This window comes from Rhamphochromis longiceps, linkage group LG7 (assembly GCF_057381845.1).
Source record: "Rhamphochromis longiceps isolate RC_006_pf linkage group LG7, R_longiceps_female_GT1.1, whole genome shotgun sequence".
Classification (NCBI taxonomy): domain Eukaryota; kingdom Metazoa; phylum Chordata; class Actinopteri; order Cichliformes; family Cichlidae; genus Rhamphochromis; species Rhamphochromis longiceps.
In genome coordinates, this window is record NC_140563.1 from 21076583 (window position 1) to 21101285 (window position 24703).

General features: G+C 42.5%; 2 protein-coding genes and 1 long non-coding RNA gene across 5 annotated transcripts in view; 1 reads left to right on the forward strand and 2 right to left on the reverse strand.

Moving 5' to 3' along the window:
- Positions 1-24703, reverse strand: part of LOC146665243 (uncharacterized) — a 466438-nt gene that overhangs the window by 427162 nt on the left and 14573 nt on the right. The window lies entirely within an intron of this gene.
- LOC146665247 (uncharacterized) overlaps positions 7769-24703 on the reverse strand; it is a 164666-nt gene continuing 147731 nt past the window's right edge. Inside the window, exons 1-2 of one of the 3 annotated variants that reach the window (XM_085412798.1) lie at positions 10067-10531; positions 7769-9701 (exon numbers count right to left, since the gene is read on the reverse strand). In XM_085412798.1, the coding sequence (XP_085268924.1) occupies positions 8006-9355 (1350 nt within the window). In that variant the 5' untranslated portion in view covers positions 9356-9701; positions 10067-10531 and the 3' untranslated portion in view covers positions 7769-8005. Of the gene's footprint in view, positions 9785-10066; positions 10532-24703 lie in introns of those variants that run through there. The other 2 variants (XM_085412796.1, XM_085412797.1) reach the window with 2 other exon arrangements.
- LOC146665248 (uncharacterized) lies at positions 11139-12103 on the forward strand. Its single transcript, XR_014912379.1, has 2 exons — positions 11139-11263; positions 11855-12103. It is a non-coding gene; the product is annotated as an uncharacterized LOC146665248 (long non-coding RNA).

Consider the following 24703-nt stretch of genomic DNA (forward strand, 5'->3'; position numbering starts at 1 on the left):
TCAATTGTGAAAAATGTTCAGAGTACAATTCCCCAATATTAAATTGCTAAAACTTCCAGTAGCTCTTTATGTACAGTGCATAAAATCAACAAAACATTCTGAGAATGATAAGAAGTTTCCAAGCACAAGGAGGAAGGCTAAAAATCAATTGATAGCCTGGTCTTTGAGCCCTCAGGTAACATTGCATTAAAAACATTTACGATACAATCCTGGAAATCACTGCATAGGTTCTGGAACCCATACGGGAACTCTGAGCCAGAGCTCGGTACGGTTTTTTCTTGAACTGTTGTACAGCAGTGTACTGTTTTTTTAACTGACTCTCCTGATTCTGTTCAGGTACTGGTGCTAGGCAGTAAGGCCTCCCATATGGAAAAGAAATAGTAAAAACTTATATGTGATTACTCATGAAAGTGGCCACTTTCATGAGTAAATCATATAAGGCTTACATGATTTACTCATGAAAGTGGCCACTTTCGCATTACTTTCATGCATTGTTTTAGTAAGTATCCAAAACATACAAGTTTCATTATATAATTTTTCAAGGGATCTTATATCTGTTTTCACACTTATATGCTTTTCATACAAGTTTCACACAAGACAGATACAAACTTTATAAGATTTATATATATCTTTTCCATATGGGCTTGCTCACACTCGTTGTTCCCATCCATCCCAGGGATGGTGAATGCAGTTGAGTGGATGGCTGTAGGCAGGCCAATCAAATTATTTTCCATCAAAGCAGGAAACTATTCCTTTGTGCACTTGTGGTTTAGTGCACTTGGATATGTCAAGCTGAAGGCTAACACGCACACCCATAAAGTTAATAGTACTCAGTATATTAAATACTATTAAAACTTTTGCTGTTCAGGCTGGTTTGTTACTGTAACTTTAACTGTAGTATCACACTGATGCTGACTTTTTACATTTTTTAGAATGATAGAGGTTTTTTTCAAATAAACATGTGTCCCTTCTAACAGAAACAGCTATTCTTTAGATTACAATGTAATTTACTTACCATATTTCTATTAACTAAGTCAAAATATGATGAAACAAAGTTTCCTTTATGAGAGTGCCCCACAAAAAGAAATTTTCTTTGAAAGTGACACATCAAGAGCTTGTTCAAATTTGTTGGAAAATCAAAAGACTTCTTCACTTAGTGAGTGTGCTGCTAGAGCACTCAGACACTGGAAGGCGCAATGGCTTGCTTCTGCTCTCCCTCTGGCCATTCAAGTAATACATTCAGTTTGTACATTAGTCAAAGCTAAGATGTGGATTTATGCATCACTTTGATGTTTTTTTGTTTGTGCTCAACTGACCCTTTTTGTGGTGTTGGGGCTCAGGATGGTTTAAATACGGTAAGAAGATCGAAGACCCATATGTAGAAGCGTGGCACCAAATTGAAGAAACAAAAGTGAGCCTTTTTTTTTTTGGATGATAAAAAATTTGTCATAGACAAAGAGTCACATACAAAAGGCAGAACTGAGACATAGCAGGGAACAAACTAGGAGGAGAAAAGATGCTGTGGCCCAGGATATGCAAGAATATATTGTAAAGATATTATGCTTTTTATGAAGGAAATATTTTCAAATGAAGGAAAAATTGAAAGGTATTAATTTAAACTAACTGCAGCACACAGTTCCCGCTGTTAAAACACACCGTTTCGAGTTTCAGGCTAGTTTTATTACTTTCTTCAAAACAAAAAAAAATACATTTTGCATTTCACTGAGCTCATGCTTGGAAGACACGCTTCGTGCACGGAATTTTTAAAATGAGGTTTTCGTTCAACATTTACAGTGCAACTAGAGCAAATAAACCAACTACAAATTAGATTTTAATTTGTAATATTTCATCTCATAAGCAAAACTCTTGCTTAGCCGTCCCTGTTTATCACTACATTAATCAATTTAAAAGTGAAAAACATCTAAAGTGTGTCTCCATCTTGTTTATACCATGTAACTCTTTTTGAATGTCCCAAAACTGTTTAATAATCCAGCAATTATGCAACCTCATGAATCTTAAACTGTCAGTCTCCCAGAGCACTATGCAGAAAATTATTACTGTGTAGCAGATGTGAAATGGTCGACTGCGTTGTGACAACAGACACGGACTGGCTGGAAACAGGGTTTATTCCTATAAAACAGAGTGCAGCAGCAAAATCAGTGTCACACAGCGGCAGCAGGCTTCTCCTCACCCAGTGTGGAGTCCGTACAGCTCTGCTTGCATCATATAAAAGAAAATACAACTTATCAAAATAATAATTTTCACAACCGCCACTTCAAAATCAAATATTACAGTGGGGTAAAACAGAGACAATTATGGAATCACTAACAATAACGTATAACATTCAAATTCCCATTAAAATAGGTCAATTGCATAATACATATTCAAACAACTTTTTAACTCTTCCCAACATGGCTGAAGATACTGCTCAGAGCACAGCCTCGGGACATGAGCTCATTATACACATAAAACAAAAACTACACATTTACACATACCTATAAAACAGAGTGCAGCAGCAAAATCAGTGTCACACAGCGGCAGCAGGCTTCTCCTCACCCTGTTTAACACAAGTCAGTTCCACACAAACGGATGATACAACAGATAAAGCGCAGTTCCAAATATCATTTTTCTCACTCAAAGCGATTGAAAACACTTTGAGAGCTTTTAACCCTAGGAGCCAATACTTAACAAAGACAAATACACCGAATTTATATGGATAATTTAGTACAGGGAGAAGAGCTACAGAAAGCGTGCCTCACCAGTGTGGAGTCCGTACAGCTCTGGCTAGGAAACCCCACACCCGCAATGTGGCCGCAGGTGGCGTTACACTGATTAATGTCCCACTTCAACAATAACACACGGAACCTTAGTTCCACAAAAATAAAGTTCACACAATAAAAAAGTATAACCTATGTACAATACAGTTTTGAGAATGTTCACAATTCGTACATTATATCTCAGCTACATACTCCCCCCTGAACTTCTCAAAACCCGTTAGGTAAGGGTGAGCAACTGAGCGTCACATATAACAATTCGTAACTGTCAGTGATCTGGAAATTCACTACCCGGTGATACGTGCAACAAATATGTTTCCCAACTCATGGGGAAAGTAAACAGAAGAAAGTTGGCCAGACCCCCTAATGTTTACTCGCAAGAGAAAGTGCCTTATACACTATCCTGAACAAACAACACGGTAACAGCTACTATATGATGAATAGTACTCTGAGCTGAAGACAATCTCAAAATAGGTGTTAACATCTGACATGAAAATCACCCAACATATAAAACAAGTAGCCCTCACAGAAACAAGTTCTTGGCAAAGCTGCTCACTACATTGCCTGTTTGTAGGTTTCTTTGCTTCATAGTCTGGATTAACCTATTCACAGGCTTCACTATTCGACCCACTCTCGTCCTGATCTGGCCTGCTGCATTACTTGGGGGTACACCACCATGTTTCACGAGGCTCCCAACCTCGCTGACTGGCTGACTTTCAGGGTAACTGATACTTGGTAGTGTTCCCTCCTCAACTGGGGTAGTGCAAGCCCTGCTGTTGTTGTCATCATCTACTTCAGGGTAAGCAGCTACTTCACTACTGGCACTGTCACTGTCCTGATGCTCCTCATCATCCAACTGCGCACAGACACTGTCTCCAATACTGTCACACTCTTGGGGTCCTCTAGGAGCCGGGACACAGTCATCCGTCATCTGAGCCACCCAACGGGCTGTGCGTTCAGTACAATCGTCCTCAGGATCAGCGACAGGGGATTCTCCATCAGATTGACTCTGCTCCTGGCCGAGTTCTGATTCACTGGCAAAAGACATCTCTGGTTCGCCCTCGGACTCTATGGGCAGGAAATTAGCCTGCAAAAGCAAGTTCCTATGGACAACTTTCTCCTGTCCACTCTTGACGTTCCTGATGCGATACGTGTGGCATGTGGGGTTCTTGGAGATCACAGTGTAGATGGTCGACTCCCACCTATCAGCTAACTTCCTACGACCCCGTTCGCCCTTGTTTGCCAAAAGGACACGATCTCCTTCCTCAATGTCAACACCTTTCTGCTTTTTGTTGTACAGGTCTGCTTGACGCTGCTGACTAGCTCTGGTGTTAGTCTGGGCCAATGCGAGTGCTTCTCTGAGGTCATCTCTCATCCTTTTTACATAACTGTCATAGTCTGTTACATCATTGTCCCTTGCAACATTGTGAAACATGACATCCACTGGTAACCTGGGGATACGCCCGTACATTAGGAAGAACGGTGCGTAACCAGTGGACTCATGAGCGGTGCAGTTGTAGACAAAGGTCAATGTCTGCAACATCTGAGGCCACTTGTGCTTCTCCCTCGGAGGTAGGGCTCTGATCATATTTCCCAAGGTCCTGTTAAACCTTTCGGTGTGACCGTTACCCATAGGGTGGTAAGGTGTCGTTCTTGACTTCTGCACCCCGGCCACTTGCAGCAGCTCTTGGATCAACTCACTCTCAAAATTGGCGCCCTGGTCTGAATGGATCCTTTGAGGGAAGCCATAGACACAGAAATATCTGTCCCACAACTGGCGCGCAACTTGTTTTGCCGTCTGATCTGAGCACTGGAAAGCATGGGCCATCTTGGTGAAATGGTCAGTCACTACTAGAACATCCACATTCTTGCCCCTGTGATCCTCTGCGGACCAGAAGTCTATGCAGACGAGCTCAAGAGGACCGGTAGTTTTAATGCTTTCAAGAGGAGCCCTCCCCTCAGGCTCGAGTGTTTTGCTGACAACACAACGTTTACAGCACTTGACATGCTCGCGAATGTCATGCTCCATGTTGATCCAGAAAAATCTCTGCCTGGCTAGGTACAGAGTTCTGCTTTGGCCCTGATGGCCAGCATCATCATGGACACCTGACAGGACTTGACTGATTAATGTGGATGGGGTCACGTACTGATGGCGCTTTTTGCCAGTGAGCAGGTCTTTGCTCACTCTGTACAGGATACCATCCAACACTTTCAACTTTTCCCACTGTTTCATTGTCTTTTGCGCTCTGTGCGACAGGTGAGCTCTTTCTCTACGTGATGGACGCCGACCACGTACGACGAACGGAATGACTTGAGACAGTGTCACATCTGCTCTCTGCTCCTCCTGTAGCTCCTGGAGCGAGAAGGCAGACAAGGTGTTCTGGCCTAGTGAGGGAAACCGATCTAGCTCTTGAGTCAACCAGGAGATTGCTCTCTGTTTTGAGCCTTGGTCCCACTCAGCGTGGCCTGCGAAGACTGCGGAAACTTCATCATTAGTCAGGGAACAACACCCTAGGCTCTCTGCAGGGGCCAAACACTCAACACTTTGGTGGTTGGCACTGAGCCTGAATGCATCCTGAACCGAGATTTCTTTGACCTGTTGCGACTCCTCTAACAGGGTTGCATAGGGTTCAGTCATGAGTCTCTGACTAACACGGTTGTGAACGAATGGCTGCCTGCTCAGTGCATCTGCAACGACATTTTTACTGCCAGGAATGTACTTGATGCTGAAGTCGTAGGGGGACAGCTTTGACACCCACCTCTGTTCACATGCATCAAGCTTGGGCTTCGTGAGAATATATGTTAGGGGGTTATTGTCTGTCCAGACGGTAAAGCTATGCCCCTTCAACCAGTGGCTGAATTTGTCACAGACAGACCACTTTAGCGCCAGAAACTCAAGGCGATGGGCGGGATAGTTTCTCTGTGCACGGGCGAGGGCCTTGCTGGCAAATGCAACGGGACGTGCTTTACTCTCGCCCTCTTGGACTTGTGACAGCACAGCACCCAAGCCGTCCTGTGAAGCGTCTGTCGACAAGATAAATGGTTTGTTGAAATCAGGGTGAGCAAGCACAACGGAGTCAAGGAGTGCAGCCTTCAAGCGTTCAAACGAGTCAACATGCTCCTTCTTCCAATCACTTGGGCTGAGCCTCCGGAAAGAAGCAGCACCTTGGGCATTTACTTTCTTTCCTTTAGGAGCGGCAGTCAGGGTAAAAAGGGGTCTGGCAATCTTAGAACAGTCCTGTATGAAGTGTTGGTAATACATTACCATACCCAGAAACGACTTTATCTTCTTCTGGGATGGCGTAACCCCGTCCTCCATCATGAGATCAGCCTCTGAGATAGCGGTGATCGCCTTAACCTTGTCAGGATCGGTCAAAACCCCGCCTTCAGTCACAACATGGCCCAGAAATCTCACACTCCTTCGGAGCAGATGACATTTTTTGGGGGCCAGCTTCAGTCCATGGGCACGTAGTCTGCTAAACACAATCTCCAACCTCCTGAGAGCCTCTGCTTCATTGGGTGCATAAACAAGCAGGTCGTCCAGGTAGCACAGCAGGGTTAGGAAATTCTGGTCACCAAATATGCCCATCATGAGACGCATGAAGCTCGCCGGGCTATTGCACAGGCCTTGGGGGAGTCTGTTAAACTCGTAGAGCCCCATTGGTGTTGTGAAGGCCGTTAGCTTTTTGTCCTCCTCTGCCATCTCAATATTGTAGAAGCCAGAGGTGAGATCCATGGCACTGAAAATTGCGTTACCTCCCAGGGCTGCCAGACAGTCTGACTGGTGGGGCAAGGGATGGGCATCCTTGACTGTGCGTGCGTTCAACCAGCGGTAGTCCACGCATATTCTGAGATCTCCATTCTTCTTCCACACCAGTACCAGTGGGGACGCCCACTCACTGTTGGATTTGCGGATCAGCTCTCGCTCCTCCATCTCTGTGAGCACCTGTCGCAACTTGTGGTACTGCCCTGGAGGGACGCGCCGATAGGGAAGTCTGAACGGCCTGTCGTCAGACAGATGGATGCGATGGACAAAATCCTTTGCCAGTCCACAGTCCAGCTTACCCTTGGAAAAGACATCCTCATACCTGTGGATCAGTTGCAGTACCTGAGCCTTCCAGTGGTCTGAGACTTCACAAGAGTCGAGGTCTAGGTCCTCCAACCCCATCTTCTGCAAGCTGTCACGCAGGCTAGGGCAGGAGGGAGGGCTACTCTGTGCGTCGCTACACACTGTCTGGCTCTGGACCCTAAGGGTCTCACTTGGGTTTTGGTCAGAAGCCACTTCGAGATCTTCAACAGCTACACAAGCGGAAGCATCTGCTACCTTAGCGTTTCGTCTCAATGTGATAGGCTTATCACATGTGTTCAGGATTCGAACAGGGACCCACCTATCGCCACTCATAGAAACCACAGTTCTACAGACAATGACACCTTTTTTATGAGTTTGCGATTTTGGTGGTTCAACCAGAATGGCGCTGCCCTCGGAAAGGGGTGATGACGCTGGCAGTCTGCCCCATACAAGGTGCTCTTGCTTGGGGAGTAGAGTCACTGCCTGAGCTAGTTTGACAGTGCCAATGACATCTGGCATTTTGTCACCCCTCCACCGGTTAATGCCAGACAGCATATTCAGAAACTGCACTATTTCAGGCGCTTCTGCTGATTCGGGTTTGCTCAGGACTTGCCAGAAATGGGGGGACAGCCTGAAGTGTCTGAGGAGGTGTTTGATAACATTTGTCCCTAAAATCAACTGATCTTTCTGACCGGGGACCACTAGGGCAGGCACTCTGAACGTACAATCATACACTTCCATTTTCAACTCGCATATACTCTTGGGTTTAACCTGAACTCCACCACAGCCCACTAGCACAATGTCGGTACGAGTGTCGCTTAATTCCAATGCGACCCCAGCGCTCTAAGGTAAGGTAGCAGATGCTTCCGCTTGTGTAGCTGTTGAAGATCTCGAAGTGGCTTCTGACCAAAACCCTCTTCGCTCAAGGTACACGCCATGGAACCTGTATCAAGAAGGGCCTGCAAAGAGACTTTGTCATTCACCAATGCATTCGTGTAAAATAGGCTGTCTGCCTCATCAAGTCTTACTATATTCTGGGAAAGTACAACAGTACCAGGTGGGGCACACTTCAGGCTTTCTTTGTATACAGTCTGTATGTCATCACTGGGATTGAGGGTTTCACACTCTTCGCTCACACTGTCCCCTCTCAAGTGCAAGCACCCTAGTTTCCCTGGGGATTATTTTGCTGGGTAATGGGCTCAGCTGCTCTGGGGCAGTCTTTCCTCTGATGCCCAACCTCCAGGCAACCTAGACATCTCCTCTCTCTCATGCAGTGAGTGCGCGTGGAATGTGAGCTATTGCCACAAACCTGGCACGAAGGGAACCTGGCTGAGGCTAGAGGCTGTGGTCTAATTACGGGGTGGACAGGCTGGTTGGAGCGCTCTAACACCCTCTCCAGCATACTGAGCACGCGGTCTAGAGCACTTGGGTCTGAAGCGGCAGCTCCAGCAGCCTTACCCGGGCTGTCCTGGGAACATTTTACTGTACCTACTTGGGCATGGTTCAGTTCAAACTCAGGCGACTCGCTTGTGGTTGTCGCAGTGGCCACGAGGAGGGGATGGGGTCTGGCAGAGCCCAGGCTCTTCTTTTTTGCATGACACTCTCTTTGGTGTTCATCAATGGCTTCCTGAACCTCCATTACTGTCCATTTACTGATGGGCTTACATTTGAAAACACAGGCGAGGCTGGGATCAGGACAATTTCTGATAAACATCATGGCTATCTCTGCCTCCATGTTCTCCATTTTGCCTCCCTGACGCTGTAAATGCTTGTCAGCTGCCTCAGCAGCGATATTAAGCCTCACCCAATAGTCTACTGGGGTCTCTTTTGCAACTGCTTGGGTGGCATAGAAGTCAGCCAGTGGTTGACAGGAGCCAGGACTATCACTAAAATAACGCCTGAGTATGGCATAGATGGTCTCAGGGTTGGTCACTACACCAGAACATGAGTTACTTTTCAAACCCACCTTAACAATGTTTTTAGCTCTGCCGAGGAGGTGGTTTAAGACTTCATCCACCTGCACGGCTCTAGACAACCCTCTCTTCTCTAAGTACACTTCCATCATGTCTATCCACTCATGAACAGAGTACTTATCCGCATCATCACCTCTGTACATAGGTGGGTCTTTGATATCTTGTCGGACCACTAAGTTCACTTTGGAGAGGTCGAGAGTGGTGTCAGGGCTCTTAACTTTGGGGGACTCGGCTGGAGCTGTCTGGTTTGGACCAAGTGGGACTTGACTGGATAGTAGCCGGCTAGCGATTGATTCACCTATCTGGGTTCCCAATTCACCAATGAGCTCACGTAGCTCTTTGTGTGTGCTGTCGTCGCTCAAAGCAGGGGTTGAGGACTGGCGCTCATGAGCTTTATTTCGAATAATGTCATCTGACTCTGCTGGCTCATCACGCGACATTATAGACCTGTCTCTCACTTCATCTGCCCCAGACAGTCTCCAACCTCTCCCAGCAACTGGCGTGAAAAGGTTAAAGGAGTCTTGGCCCCTACCAGCCATGTTGCTTACAGGAGGTTAGCAATAACTACAAAGGGGATCAGAAACAAAAGGAATACAAAAATACCTATCACTCAGAAAAATACAACACAAGTAAACACGGCTCAGTTAGACTCTAACAGGTGTAACTGGGAGAAATGCCTACTAACAGAACACTGGAAATTTTTTGCTGACCCACAGAATAATTTTACTTATATTACAGGTGTCGGAAGTGTTCAGCTCAACCTCAGCGATCGGCAGCGGCTGATCAGATGCATCCGGGTCACGGCACCACTTTTATGTAGCAGATGTGAAATGGTCGACTGCGTTGTGACAACAGACACGGACTGGCTGGAAACAGGGTTTATTCCTATAAAACAGAGTGCAGCAGCAAAATCAGTGTCACACAGCGGCAGCAGGCTTCTCCTCACCCAGTGTGGAGTCCGTACAGCTCTGCTTGCATCATATAAAAGAAAATACAACTTATCAAAATAATAATTTTCACAACCGCCACTTCAAAATCAAATATTACAGTGGGGTAAAACAGAGACAATTATGGAATCACTAACAATAACGTATAACATTCAAATTCCCATTAAAATAGGTCAATTGCATAATACATATTCAAACAACTTTTTAACTCTTCCCAACATGGCTGAAGATACTGCTCAGAGCACAGCCTCGGGACATGAGCTCATTATACACATAAAACAAAAACTACACATTTACACATACCTATAAAACAGAGTGCAGCAGCAAAATCAGTGTCACACAGCGGCAGCAGGCTTCTCCTCACCCTGTTTAACACAAGTCAGTTCCACACAAACGGATGATACAACAGATAAAGCGCAGTTCCAAATATCATTTTTCTCACTCAAAGCGATTGAAAACACTTTGAGAGCTTTTAACCCTAGGAGCCAATACTTAACAAAGACAAATACACCGAATTTATATGGATAATTTAGTACAGGGAGAAGAGCTACAGAAAGCGTGCCTCACCAGTGTGGAGTCCGTACAGCTCTGGCTAGGAAACCCCACACCCGCAATGTGGCCGCAGGTGGCGTTACACTGATTAATGTCCCACTTCAACAATAACACACGGAACCTTAGTTCCACAAAAATAAAGTTCACACAATAAAAAAGTATAACCTATGTACAATACAGTTTTGAGAATGTTCACAATTCGTACATTATATCTCAGCTACAACTGCACAAAATAAGCAGTTAATGAGCCCGACAATTCCTATAATATAAAGTTTGAAAAAACAGGGCTGAAATTCTATTAGGACCACAAACATGAAAACTGTATCGACTGCAACTGCATTCATTTCAAATTTTTAGAAATGTTGCATATATTTATATAAATATTCATTAAAATGTCCTTGTGCTGCAGCAATTGGTTCAGAGTGGAGAACCTGTGCCTGAGCAACAAAGAGCATCTGACAAAGTGAGAAACTGGATTTAAAACAAGGGGGATACCTGCCACTAGACTTTGATGAAACTTCTTAGCTGAGGAAGACGAGTTTGTTTTTCCTCAGGGAAAAGTGCATAAGTGCGTACAGAAACACTGTTCAGTCAGCAGTTAAGTGCACAGCAAATTCAAAAGTGTTAAATTTTTTGGTGTTAATAGTCTCCTTGCAAAAGTAGAGTTAATTTTACTCTAAGTAGAGTCACATTCTTTTAATGTAACTCTGAGGTGTAAAATGATAGTAGTTAAAATCGAGTGTTAAAAATGAATGTTTCTCTGTCAAATCTGGAGGTGTTAAAATGGAAACATTAACTCTTGACCTCTTAACTCTGAACTCCTAGAGGGGCTATGACACCAACAGAGTAAATTCACAGACTCCGCCCCCAGCACGGCTCCAATCGAAGCTGAAGTGAAGCCGTTTCAGAACATTTTGCTCTACATATTTGAGTTGTTTGCCATGCTTGGTAAGTCATTCTTTCAAAGATTGTTTCAATTATTATTATGAGCTTTTACTTCTGTGGCTCTTTGGAGTTGAGACAAAGCTGTGTGAAAGGCATTAGCCATGTTGCTCGCTGATAGCATAATATTCTGTTTTAGCTAGCTGAAAGGTATTGTTTGCGGGCAAATACCACAGCCTTGAAAAAAAAGCTTGCATGTGAATTTTCAGTCAAACGTTTGGTCAAATACACCTAAAACAATGTCTAGAATGTGAAATGTTGGTATAATGGTGCTACTTGAAGCCTGAAAACGATCGCCCATAAAAAAATAAAAAAAACCGAGCAAACAGCAGTAGCTGACGTCCTGACTGGGTTCCACGGTAGCATTTAGATCCCTCCAGAGTTTTGTGCACACGGTTTAGGTAAAAATGAAAAAGGTTGAGGTTCTGCATTTAGTTCAGTATTACCTGTTGCCTGTGTCTTTGTCTTTTGGGAAAATACTTTACACAAGTAATGGCTCAAAAAGGATTCCTTTTTTTTTTACTGTGCTGCAATTGTTTACTGGATTATTTGTGCCATTAATTAGTGTCAACTAATTTTTATTCGATCTCCACACAGGATATGCTTGTGAAGATGGAATATGGGGGAGAGCAGAAGTGCGTTGAAGTTCCACAAAGTGATGAATGAAGGACATGCATATTGTATTGAAGAAATAAGTGATGAGAATGCTGTTATTTGCATTTACCATGTCAGACCTTTTGATAAACAAAATTCTAATGAAAGTGAGAACATGTACACTGTTACATCTTTCAGAAAATGTTTTGAAATTGTGGTGCACAGTTCAGAATAAATGTTTTTCAAAAACCATTGCGTCTTTTTAGTAAATGTTTATTTCCAAAAGAAATTTCTAGAAGTTCAGAACAGTAAAATTCCAGCTTTTTAGAATGAATTAGAAGATAACTCTTACGTAGTTAAACTAAAATACTCTTTGAGAGTTAATATATAAACTCTTAACACCAAGTGTTAAATTATCAACTCCAGACAGATTTGGTGTTTAACACTAAATCAGAGTTAACGTACCAACTCTCCAAAAAGAGTTAAATTAACACTCTCTGGTGTGGACCCATATAGACACTTTAATAGTGTTGAAATCAAATCCGACAGTGTTAATTTGGACATGCTGGATTTGCTGTGTGGGGACTCATTCAGCTGCAAAGTGCAAATTACTTAAAGGCCCAATCTTTAATTGCAGTAATATGCTCTGGCTGGAACACCGTCACTTTTCCATTGGCTGCTTTAATACAGTAATAAATTATGTTAAAAAAAAGTTCCAAGGCCAGATCCGGTTGTGATTAGAAGTTTATAAAACCTCATCAAGGGCATGAATGTTATGATAATTTGGGGGTTTTAATGATTTCTTAGACCAACATATTGGCAGCCACATCAGCACAGGCTGGACTCATCATCAACAAGGAGAAGACCAAAATCCTTAAGCTCAACTCCAATATGTCTGTGAAGGTTCTCAGTCATCCAGGTCATCGTAGTCAAAGGAGCTTGCAAAGAAAAGCGTCTGGACTTCTTTAAGTTGCTTGAAGACGTTTCACCTCTCATCCGAGAAGCTTCTTCAGTTCTAAGGTCAAATGGTGGAGAGTCCCAGATATAAACCTAGTGGGAGTATCCCCCCACAGAGGGACAAAAGGACCCCCTGATGTTCCTCTAATCGTCTGAGCCAAGGTGTGTAACTGGGTGTGGGTCCCAATCAGCCAGAGTTTCGGGCAGATGGCCCAGGATGTGAGTGGGCGTTAAGGCGTCTGGGAAGGGATCTCATCTATAATCCAGTTTTAAGATCCCTTCCCAGACGCCTTAACGCCCACTCACATCCTGGGCCATCTGCCCTCAGGAATTCGCATGATAAGGTGGGGCCAGGTTTCACAATGAACACACCTGAAACTCTGGCTGATTGGGACCCACACCCAGTTTCACACCTTGGCTCAGACAATTAGAGGATCATCAGGGGGTCCTTTTGTCCCTCTGTGGGGGGTTTCTCCCACTAGGTTTATATCTGGGACTCTCCACCATTTGACCTTAGAACTGAAGAAGCTTCTCGGATGAGAGGTGAAACGTCTTCAAGCAACTTAAAGAAGTCCAGACGCTTTTCTTTGCAAGCTCCTTTGACCTCAACTCCAATAATAACAACCCAATCATCCTTAGTGGAAGTCCTCTGGAGGAAGTACACTCTTTTACTACCTAGGCAGCATCATCAACCAGCAAGGTGGACCCGATGCAGACGTCAAGGCAAGAGTCCCCTTCATCCAGCTCAAGAACATCTGGGCATCCAGAGAGCTGACCCTGACTACCAAGATTCGACTGTTCAACGTGAAGTCAGTACTGCTGTAAGGAGCTGAAGCCTGGAAGACAAATAAAACCTTAAAAAGAAAAATCCAGATATTCCTCAACAGCTGTCTCAGGAGGATTCTCCACATTCGCTGGCCAGACACAATCAGCAACATCAAACTATGGGGTTAAATGTACCATAGCAAGTTGCATCTTAAACAGATGCTTTTGGTAGCTATTTACTAGTTTTTGGCATCATTCTGACTGGATTTTTGACCACTTATTCAAACTGACTGATTTCCTGACACTGACTTGGATTACACATTTTGGGTAGAGTTGAGGTTGGGGTTATCAGAAGGCCATTCCTGAAGATTAATGTTAGTCTGGTTTCCAAAATCTGTTTTTTATGTGTACTTGGGGTGATTGCTAAAATTGACTGTTCCAACAGGACAACTAAAAGTTTTAACCATCTAGCTGTTGATTTGAGGTGAGGTGAGATGTCTGTGAAGGTTCTCAGTCATCCAGGTCATCGTAGTCAAAGGAGCTTGCAAAGAAAAGCGTCTGGACTTCTTTAAGTTGCTTGAAGACGTTTCACCTCTCATCCGAGAAGCTTCTTCAGTTCTAAGGTCAAATGGTGGAGAGTCCCAGATATAAACCCCCATATGGAAAAGAAATAGTAAAAACTTATATGTGATTACTCATGAAAGTGGCCACTTTCAGGAGTAAATCATATAAGGCTTACATGATTTACTCCTGAAAGTGGCCACTTTCTCATTACTTTCATACATTGTTTTAGTAAGTATCCAAAACATACAACTTTCATTATATAATTTTTCAAGGGATCTTATATGTGTTTTCACTCTTGTATGCTTTTCATACAAGTTTCACACAAGACAGATACAAACTTTATAAGATTTATATATATCTTTTCCATATGGGCCTAGTGGGAGTGACCCCCCCTGTCAGATGCTCTTTGTTGCTCAGGCACAGGTTCTCCACTCTGAACCAATTGCTGCAGCACAAGGACATTTTAATGAATATTTATATAAATATATGCAACATTTCTAAAAATTTGAAATGAATGCAGTTGCAGTCGATACAGTTTTCATGTTTGTGGTCCTAATAGAATTTCAGCCCTGTTTTTTCAAACTTTATATTATAGGAATTGTCGGGCTCATTAACTGCTTATTTTGTGCAGTAATAATTTAAAGAAGTCCAGACGCTTTTCTTTGCAAGCTCCTTTGACGAGGTGAGGTTTAAGAATTTGGAAGTAGAAGCAAACCGCCAGATGACCAGGAGAAGGAAGCAGCCTCCTGTCGGCTTCTTCCTCTGGCCTCCGTCGTACACATAGTCTTATAGTAGCAATGAGATTCAGCTGACCTCAGTTGAGGGCATAATCAGGTGGTGGGAGAAATACTTCAAGGACCTCAATTGTACTGACATGCTTTTGTAGTGGATATAAAGTTCGGGGACAAGAAAAATAATACTGCATTTCTGGTGATAAGTCAAATGTGATCTCAGTGACTGTTGAACTCCACCAGTGTTACCTTTGTCACCAGTTCTGTTCATAACTTTTATGGTTAGAATTTCTGTGCCCACCCAAGGGGCAGATGGCGTCTGAAGAGGGAGGTAAGACTCTCTTTAGACTGAAGCCCCAATAACCTGGACCCGGATAAAAAACAGAAAATTGATAAATTATTCTCATTCTTATTCTTAAGTTTGTGCAGAAGGTCAGACAATTTGGTAGTTTCTCAGCTGAATGATACAGAATTTGTTCTTTTCAAAATGCAGTTTGACCTACTTCATCAGCATTACAAGACATTTAGTCTAGCACTTCAGATTTGATTAATGTGGACATAATATGATAAAAACAAGACCTTTTCATATCTTGTTATATCTTTCAGAGCTACAATTTTAGCCTTAATTAAACGAATTTAACAAAATATCAAAGTAGTCACTGAAAGCTCAGTTTTGTCATTACTTGGAAAGCTTTCAGAGAATGCTTCAAACACACGGAAGAAGAGAAATCAAGGAGCACAAGTTGCAGAGAACAAACTCGCATATCCTGCAGTCTATAATAAGGCTTTGCTTTCTGTACTCCAAACCAGATTTTAAAAGTAATACATTTACTGGGCTCATTTGTTCTTCTTTGGAAAACACTGAGTGTGTCATAATATGGCACCTTATTCCACACATGCTGACAGACGCAGCAAACTATCAGTTACTGCATCTTCAGGGAGTAATGCACTGCCTTTTGCATTAGGAAATTTCAGTCACCCCTAGTTAATTAATTACAAAAACTTCATGACCCTATAAGGTTTTAACATAAATGAAGATCTGGTCATCAGTTTGTATAATACTGTTACCGATTTCATGCTTCCAGGTTGAATGACATTCCTATTCCTGCTTTTATTAGTGCTTGACTCAAGCTAAAATCATACATATCACATAATACCTCAGTATTAGTAAGTTACATTATCAGTATACATTAATAAAATTAATGTGGTATAAAGACTTCCAGATTCTAGTCAGAAAAAAAAAGCTACCAATCTCTGGAAATGTACTCTGGAAGTTTGTGAGGCCCCTTCTTTCAGTTTCTAGACTCAACAGGCATACATGTCACTGTGGAGCACCAGTGTCACAATTGCCTTTTAAAGCAATGGTGTCATGATTGTGTCATATGGTAAATAAATACATTTGGAGAAGGGCAACCAAAGGCTAGTAAAGTCCAGCTTGTTGCTAAAATGAAATTGCTGGAGGAACATTTTGCAACTAACTAGATTAATATGCAAAAGGTCAGTAAGATGATTGGTACAAAAAGAATATGTTGGCAAGGCAGAATTTTTCTGAAGTGACGATCGGCAAAGAGCCACCAATCTGCAAAACAAAAATTGTATCTGCAAATTGAATAATTTAAGTAATTTCGGAACACTTTCTCAATATAAAATTGACTTTGAATATCTGTTTGTCTACAGGACATAATATTATTAAAAGACGTCAGTGAAGGTTCTCAGTCATCCAGGTCATCATCATCATTAAAAGACATTTCTGTGCCCAAGGGATGATTGCAAAAATTAATATTGGATGCCCATGATTTTTGGGCTCTCAGGCAGCACTGGAGAACTTACAGAAATGACTGTCTGTGCAATCCACAAATGCAGGTTTAAGCTCTATCATGCAAAGAAGAAGCCAAAGCTGAGCATGATCCAGAAAGGCTGGATCACGCCCGATCAACACCGCCATCTTTTCAAGGCCAATGATCATTTAAAATGGATCCAGGCAAAGCAAAAATTGTTCTGTGGTCAGACAAGTCATGGATGTTGAAGCCTCCAGACTAAAGACAAGGGGGACCGTGCATCCTTGTTATTAGCGATGGGATTTCAGGCTCGGCTCACTAAAAGGAGCCGGCTCTTTTGGCTCCGAACGGGCTCTTCAGGTTGTTTTGTTGCTTTAATTAATTTATTATTAACAATAATATAAAATTATGCACAAAAGGGATTACTATTGTAAACAAAAAAGTGGTTTTATTTATATATGTTTATATATATATAAATATATGCGGTGGCCCCTAGAGACAAAGCACGTACAAACTCCAAAACACATTTCTAGCATTAACTGAACTTCCAAAACAGAGCTACCTAGATCACTTAAATTACACAATTGAAAGCATATGTGTATTGTTTGTGTATTTATACACAAACACTCACTTATATTCAAATAATTAAAAAAAATGTTCATTTACCTGTTACTACCACACACCAAATCCGGTCGTTGGTACTTGCTGGCTTGTGTAGCCACAAGGTAACAAAAGCTCAACACTGCCCTTAGCATTCTGGAGCACTTCTGTTGTCTTTTGTACGTGCTTCAGAGTTTGTACATGCTTGTACTCAAAAGAGCTTGCAAAGAAAAGCGTCTGGACTTCTTTAAGTTGCTTGAAGACATTTCACCTCTCATCCGAGAAGCTTCTTCAGTTCTAAGGTCAAATGGTGGGGAGTCCCAGATTTAAACCTAGTGGGAGTATCCCCCCAAAGAGGGACAAAAGGACTCCCTGATGATCCTCTAATCACATGAGCCAAGGTGTGAAACTGGGTGTGGGTCCCAATCAGCCAGGATTTCGGGTGAGCTCATTGTGAAACCTGACCCCACCTTATCATGCGATTTCCTGAGGTCAGATGACCCAGGATGTGAGTGGGCGTTAAGGTGTCTGGTAAAGGATCTCAAAACTGGATTATAGATGGCAGAGAGTTGGTGTCGTAAAGCTTCTTAACAAGATCAGACACCAGGAGGAAAAGAAAGACAGACTCAACAACATTGTCATCCCCTATGTGATTAGAGGATCATCAGGGCAGTGGGTCCTTTTGTCCCTCTTTGGGGGGATATTCCCACTGGGTTTAAATCTGGGACTCTCCACCATTTGACCCTAGAACTGAAGAAGCTTCTTGGATGAGAGGTGAAATGTCTTCAAGCAACTTAAAGAAGTCCAGACGCTTTTCTTTGCAAGCTGTTTTGAAACAACACAAAACACTGCAAACCATAACACAATTAAATATAAATTAAAATATGAGAACAAAAAGAAGATGCATATTCTCTGTCATTCAGGCCTGCATGAATAAACTTTCTGAATCCTTTATCATCTGCAACTGAAAATAGTTGTGGATGATTACTATACCTTTCTAATGTGACTTGTTGTCCCTGGCTCTCTTTCCCTCCGGCTCTGTTCCTTTGCTACTGCGAGTGTAACTACAGTCCCTCCCCTCTCTTCCCAGCGCAAAGCACAAGGCTCGCGTGCGGAGTGACGCGGAAAAAAAGTGCGAGAGAGAGGGTTAGAGAAAGAAAAAGCAAATCCCCACGGCTTGCGTCGTTCACGTCAAAGATCCGGCTCTAAGAGCCATTTCGTTCGCGACCAAAACATCACTATTGCATACATGGAAAAGGATTATCAATGGTGAAAGGGATGTGCAAGTTTTAGAGCAGCACACGCCATCATCCCGATGATATCTTTTTCAGGGAAGGCCTTGCATGTTCCAGCAAGAAAATGCTAAACTAAATACTGCAGCAATGGTGTCGAAGAGAAGTGCATCATAAAATGAAAAATACAGCAAAGAATAACCAGAAATGCTGAGCAAATAAAATCCAGTATCATACAGGTAATAGGGCAGAATTCCTCTCCTACAAGTCCAGCAGTTGGTTTCCTTGGTTTACAGATGTCATTAAAAAAAAGCAGGTATGCTACATAGCTGTAAACATGGTTCTATCCTTTATTGAGAGGTACTGCCACCATCATATTCAATGAGCCAATATTTTTCTCAAAATGGCACGTCAACATCTGTGGTCTCTTGTGAGCAGAAATATGGTTGTTTGAGATTTGAAAATTGTTGCCTTCTATTCAAGGTTTTTTTTTTGTTTTTTTTTTATTAAAGTTTCCTTCTGGTTTAAGTACGGAGCCCCGCAAGGGACATGGGAGAAAAAAAAATTAAGACGGACTTTTGCGAGATCTCGCAAAACAAGCTCGGGATCTTGCAAAACATTTGCAAGATCTCGCGAAACTTTTAGTCTTGACCTCCCGTTAGCTTCGAGATGGTGGGTGTCAGATCTCCGAAAATGTCGCAGCACTTTTGCAAATATGTGATGTCTTGTAAACCGAGCAGATATTTGACGTTTACACCACTACATTCACACCTCAAAATATCTTAAAAGTTTATTTTGTGACCCAGAAAGAGTAATATTACAACTAAGTAGCTGCCGCCATTGTTGGAATTCAACTTTTGCGAGATCTCGCAAAAGTTTTTGCGAGATCTCACAAAAGTTCATCGTAATTCTTTTTCTCCCATGTCCCTTGCGGGGCTCTGTATTTAAGAAATACTAATGGAGCTAAACTTCTTCTCTAATATAAAACGAAGCTTGATTGCCTGCTCAACATATCACAGTGTGTTTATTGCTGCATTAGGGGATTCTGCTGAAAAGCAAAGCAATATTAATTTTGCTGATGAATGTTTTAGTTACAGTGAGATTGAGTGAAAGGTGCTGCATTGTGCATAAAAGATTAAGAGTTAATTGCATTTATGTAACTTCACCCCATACATATATTTGAAACTGGTATGCAGACAGACTTCATGAAGGGAGAAAGGAAGGCAGTGGACTGAATTATTTTTGTTGCTGTTAGTTGTTGTTTTTAATTCCCATACTCTTATTCCTGTCTACTACAGCTTTAGGGAAGCAGAGGGAAAGGATGTGGTAAGGTCTGTTGTCTTATAGCACTTTGTACACCAGAAAGTAAACAGTCAAGTAATTGGTTTCATTTGAAGTTGAACATGGGGGAATGTGGTATCAAGTCTCTTTCTGGCTGTTAACACAACAGATGTCAGGTTGCATGTGGCTAAATATACTCTTTGGGGCCTTGTTATTTCCTCAGATATTGATTCCTCCCCATGTGCCCTGTGACTGAAGAGCTTCTTTTTATTTTCACTTTGAAGGCCTCATTGCAAGTGTTGTATCATCTGGTGCAGCGGAATTGATTTAATTTGTACTTTGATCACCATTAATGACTTTTTATGTTGTTGTCAAAAAAATCAAGCTGTTATCTCGATATTTTTCTTGAATTTTATAGACTTCACATGTGGAATATCTTAACTTCTGTCTCAACTTAACTCACATGTTTCAACAATTTGAGTCATCCTAATCCCAACGTAATCACTGTTTATGGTTGTGCAGGCAGCAACAAGAATAAGCTGGCGCCAGCTGCTTCCTGAGACACCTGTCAGATCTGTTTCTACCTCTGATCTGTATTCATTTGAAGGCCTTAATACTGGCTGAGACAGATCTCAAGGAGCTTGTGCTGCATCCACTGTGTCTCATTACCACTGAGGTTTCACATTTATCATTGTTATAAAACCACATTCATTTTTCCAACATTCCTACAGATCCTGAAACAAAAGCGGGTGTACTTTTGTTTATGGTTTGTTAATAAGAAAAGATAAATAAACTAATTAAAAAAAATATTTACCTATGAAAAAAGAGGTAACACTGTAGCAGGTTAATGGAGAGCTTGTTTTCCCTTTCTAATTTTGACCGTACTGTAGTCTCTACATTCAGATAAAGCTACTTGGTTTCCTCGCCTTGTGTGGCATTGGATGACACCCTCTGAGGTGTGTACTTGACATGGAGGCGCTGGAGGGAGTTATTTGCCTCGAAGGAGAGCATAATTTATTCAACAACAGAAGGCCTTAGAGGTTATTATCTTGGTTATACTACAGGCCCTTTACAAAACTGAAAAATAAATACAGTGGCTTGCAAAAGTATTCGGCCCCCTTGAACTTTTCCACATTTTGTCACATTACAGCCACAAACATGAATCAATTTTATGGGAATTCCACGTGAAAGACCAATACAAAGTGGTGTACACGTGAGAAGTGGAACGAAAATCATACATGATTCCAAACATTTTTTACAAATAAATAACTGAAAAGTGGGGTGTGCGTAGTTATTCAGCCCCCTGAGCAGGCCTGCACGATTAATCGTTAGAAAATCGCGATCTCGAGTCATACTTATGTGCGATCTCATTTCCAAATGACAACGATTTAAAAAAAAAAAGACGACGACGACGATTGTACCGCATTTTGATCCGGGACGTAATCTGCATGAAAACAAGCGCTCACTCTTCCTGCTCAACAAATGACAAGGGCGGAGCCTTATATCACGTGATACAGAAGCTGTGCCGTGTCATGCTAAAATTAGCACGGAAAAAACAACGGAGAGCACGTCAGGGATGACGAGAAAGTGACAGGAGAAAATCCGTCCCGGTCAACCACCCAAACATCAATAACGGGAACCTTATACAGCACTTCCCTATACCCGTCGAACTCCCGCAGGCACAAAGAAATTACGGAGGCTATCACTTATCACCTGACCAAAGATATGGCTCCCATCAACACTGTGCAAACGAGGGATTTAGGAAAATGATCAACACCCTAGACAAACGCTACACAGTGCCGTCCCGCAACTATTTTTCTGTTGTTGCACTACCTGCTCTATACACACAGTGTCGAGCAACGGTGGAGACGGAATTTCAAGCAGTACAACAACAAAACGTGAGACATTTGTTGTTTTTATGTTTATTTATTGTTTTTATGTTCAGTCTCAACTGTTACGAAGTTGATGTGCAGTTAATAAGTGCAATAAATATTTATACTGGAAAAGAGAATCGTGAGAGAATCGTGATCTCAATTCTAAGCCAAAAAATCGTGATTCTCATTTTATGCAAAATCGTGCAGCCCTACCCCTGAGTCAATACTTTGTAGAACCACCTTCAGTCTTTTAGGGCATGTCTCTACCAGCTTTGCACATCTAGAGACTGAAATTCTTGCCCATTCTTCTTTCCAAAACAGCTCCAGCTCAGTCAGATTAGATGGACAGCGTTTGTGAACAGCAGTTTTCAGATTTTGCCACAGATTCTCGATTGGATTTAGATCTGGACTTTGACTGGGCCATTCTAACACATGGATATGTTTTGTTTTAAACCATTCCTTCGTTGCCCTGGCTTTATGTTTAGGGTCGTTGTCCTGCTGGAAGGTGAACCTCCGTATGGGCAGAAATCTGTGCCATCAGAAACTGAATTTGAATAAGCTAAATTCGAATTTGAATTGCTCGGATTGAATGTGAATTGTAACTTGAATAAATGCTTTTAAAAACTGAATTTGAATTAGCCTAATTTTAAATTCAATTTATTGGTTTGAAAATGATCATCACTAAACTGAAATTGAATTTTATAGTTTGAAAATGAATTCATTTGCTTTGAAACTGTATTTTATCCTTTAAAAAGTTAGCTCGAATAATTTCAGATTCACTTCTCACCATTCAGTTTCAGTTCTACTATTGAATTTCAGTTTCAAAATTCAGTTTTTTGGGACTTACACCCGGTTCCGGTTCAAAAGTAATCGAGCGCAGATTAATAGAACTACGTTTTACTAGCGGACCGAAAGTGTTACTGACGGGAATCTACAGCATCTTGAGCTGTAATAAGACTTCAGAAGTCATTTGTCATGTCGAATGACCAGCGGATAAACTCTCAGGTTGGTAATAAATGTATAAGAACAAGCGTCATGTTAACAAATGATAGCCGTACAGTAACTTTTATGCTTATTGTAGCTGTTAGCTAAAAACGCTAATTTAGCGTAGTTTGCCCTGGATTCAGCTTTGATAAACAAATATGATCGACTGTTTCTAGTAGAATTCCAAAGTTGTCATCTTGTACCCTCTCAGAGCCCTGTATGCTTGCAGAGACCCCTACAGTAGGGAAACATGCAAAACGGTGTCCAAACCTTTGTATTATGGGTGGCTGTAGCTGGTACATAATCGAGTTCATCGTATACGCCAGTCCACATCCCCTGAACAGTGGCATTATGTTACATCACAGCAAAATCCAGCCGATCTAGCAACCAGGTCGGTACCTGCATCGCAGCTCATGGACACTATGTGGTTTAGGGGACCAGACTTCCTTTACAAACTACATGAACCAGAGACACATGAATCGTTTGAGCTGATTGAACCTGAAGTGGATGCTGAAATCCGACAAGTTGGTACTTTCATTACTCAGATTCAGAAGAATGGACTCACACCAGAACGTTTCCAACGCTGTTCAAGCTGGACCTCACTGGTACGTGCCATTGCCTTCTTAATTCACCAAGCTCATTCTCACTCATCAAGCAACTCATCAAATCACTCATGTAGGGGCTGGCATAAATGCAGAGAACCACGCACTTCAGAGGAGATGGATGCCGCCAGTAACCTCATTCTCCAGTCTGTTCAAACGGACGCTTTTCCTGATGAGTATGCTGCTTTACAAGCCAATCAAACCATCCACACCTCTAGCCCCATTGTAGCCCTCGACCCCTTCATGGGTGAAGGCCTCATCAAAGTTGGAGGTCGCCTCAAACATGCTTCATTGGACCCAACGTTAAAGAATCTAAAAATTCTGCCAAGCAAACATCACGTGTCAAAGTTGCTTGTCCTGCACTATCATGCTAAGGTTGTGCATCAAGGAAGACAGTTCACAGAGAGTGCAGTTAGGCAAGCTGGACTGTGGATTGTAGGCTGCAAAAGACTGGTCTCATCCATTATCCACCGCTGCGTAACATGCAAGAAACTCAGGGGGAAACTAGAGATTCAAAAATGGCAGATCTCCTGCCTGAAAGACTCGAAACATGCCCTCCATTTTCGTACGTCGGGTTGGATGTGTTTGGCCCATGGTCAGTGGTCACTCGACGCACACTAGGTGGCGCAGCACAAAGTAAGACGTGGGCGATACTTTTTAAGTGTATGACTACAAGAGGTGTACACATCGAAGTCATTGAATCTATGGACACTTGCAGCTGCATAAATGCAATATGCAGATTCTTTGCAATAAGAGGCACAGCCAAACAAATGCGGTCAGACAGGGGCACCAATTTCATCGCAGCAAGCGTGGAGCTTGGCATGGCACAACCAAACAAGAACCCTCCCGACATTGTCAACCATCTTCACGCTAACAGTTCCACATGCTGTGGGGGGTTGAACAGTCTGGGAAAGGATGATTGGGGTAACTCGCCGAATATTGGATTCTATGCTCTTGCAGAACAAACACACCTGTCTCACACATGAGGTGCTTTGTACTCTAATGGCTGAGGTATCGTCTATAATCAATGCAAGGCCCTTGGTCCCTATTTCAACTGACCCTTCCTCACCATTCATACTCTGTCCTGCAATGATACTGACCCAAAAGCAGGGCGTTCCTTCTCCACCAGGAGACTTTTGTGGAAAAGACTTGCTCAAGAACCAATGGAAACAAGTGCAAGCACTCGCCAATGGTTTCTGGAGTCGCTGGAGAAACGAATATCTCAACACCCTCCAATCAAGGCGCAAGTGGCATGGAACACACTGCAATCTTCAGTCAGGCGACATTGTGTTGTTGAAACAAAATCAAGCACCCAGAAATGAATGGACGATGGCTATCATCACAGCCACCTTTCCAAGCAGTGATGGGAAGGTCAGAAAGGTTGAAGTGAGGACATCTTCCCAGGGAGTCTCAAAGACTTACCTGCGTCCCATTTCGGATGTTGTTGTGCTCTTAGAAAACGAAGTGACTGATAGAAAGTAGTA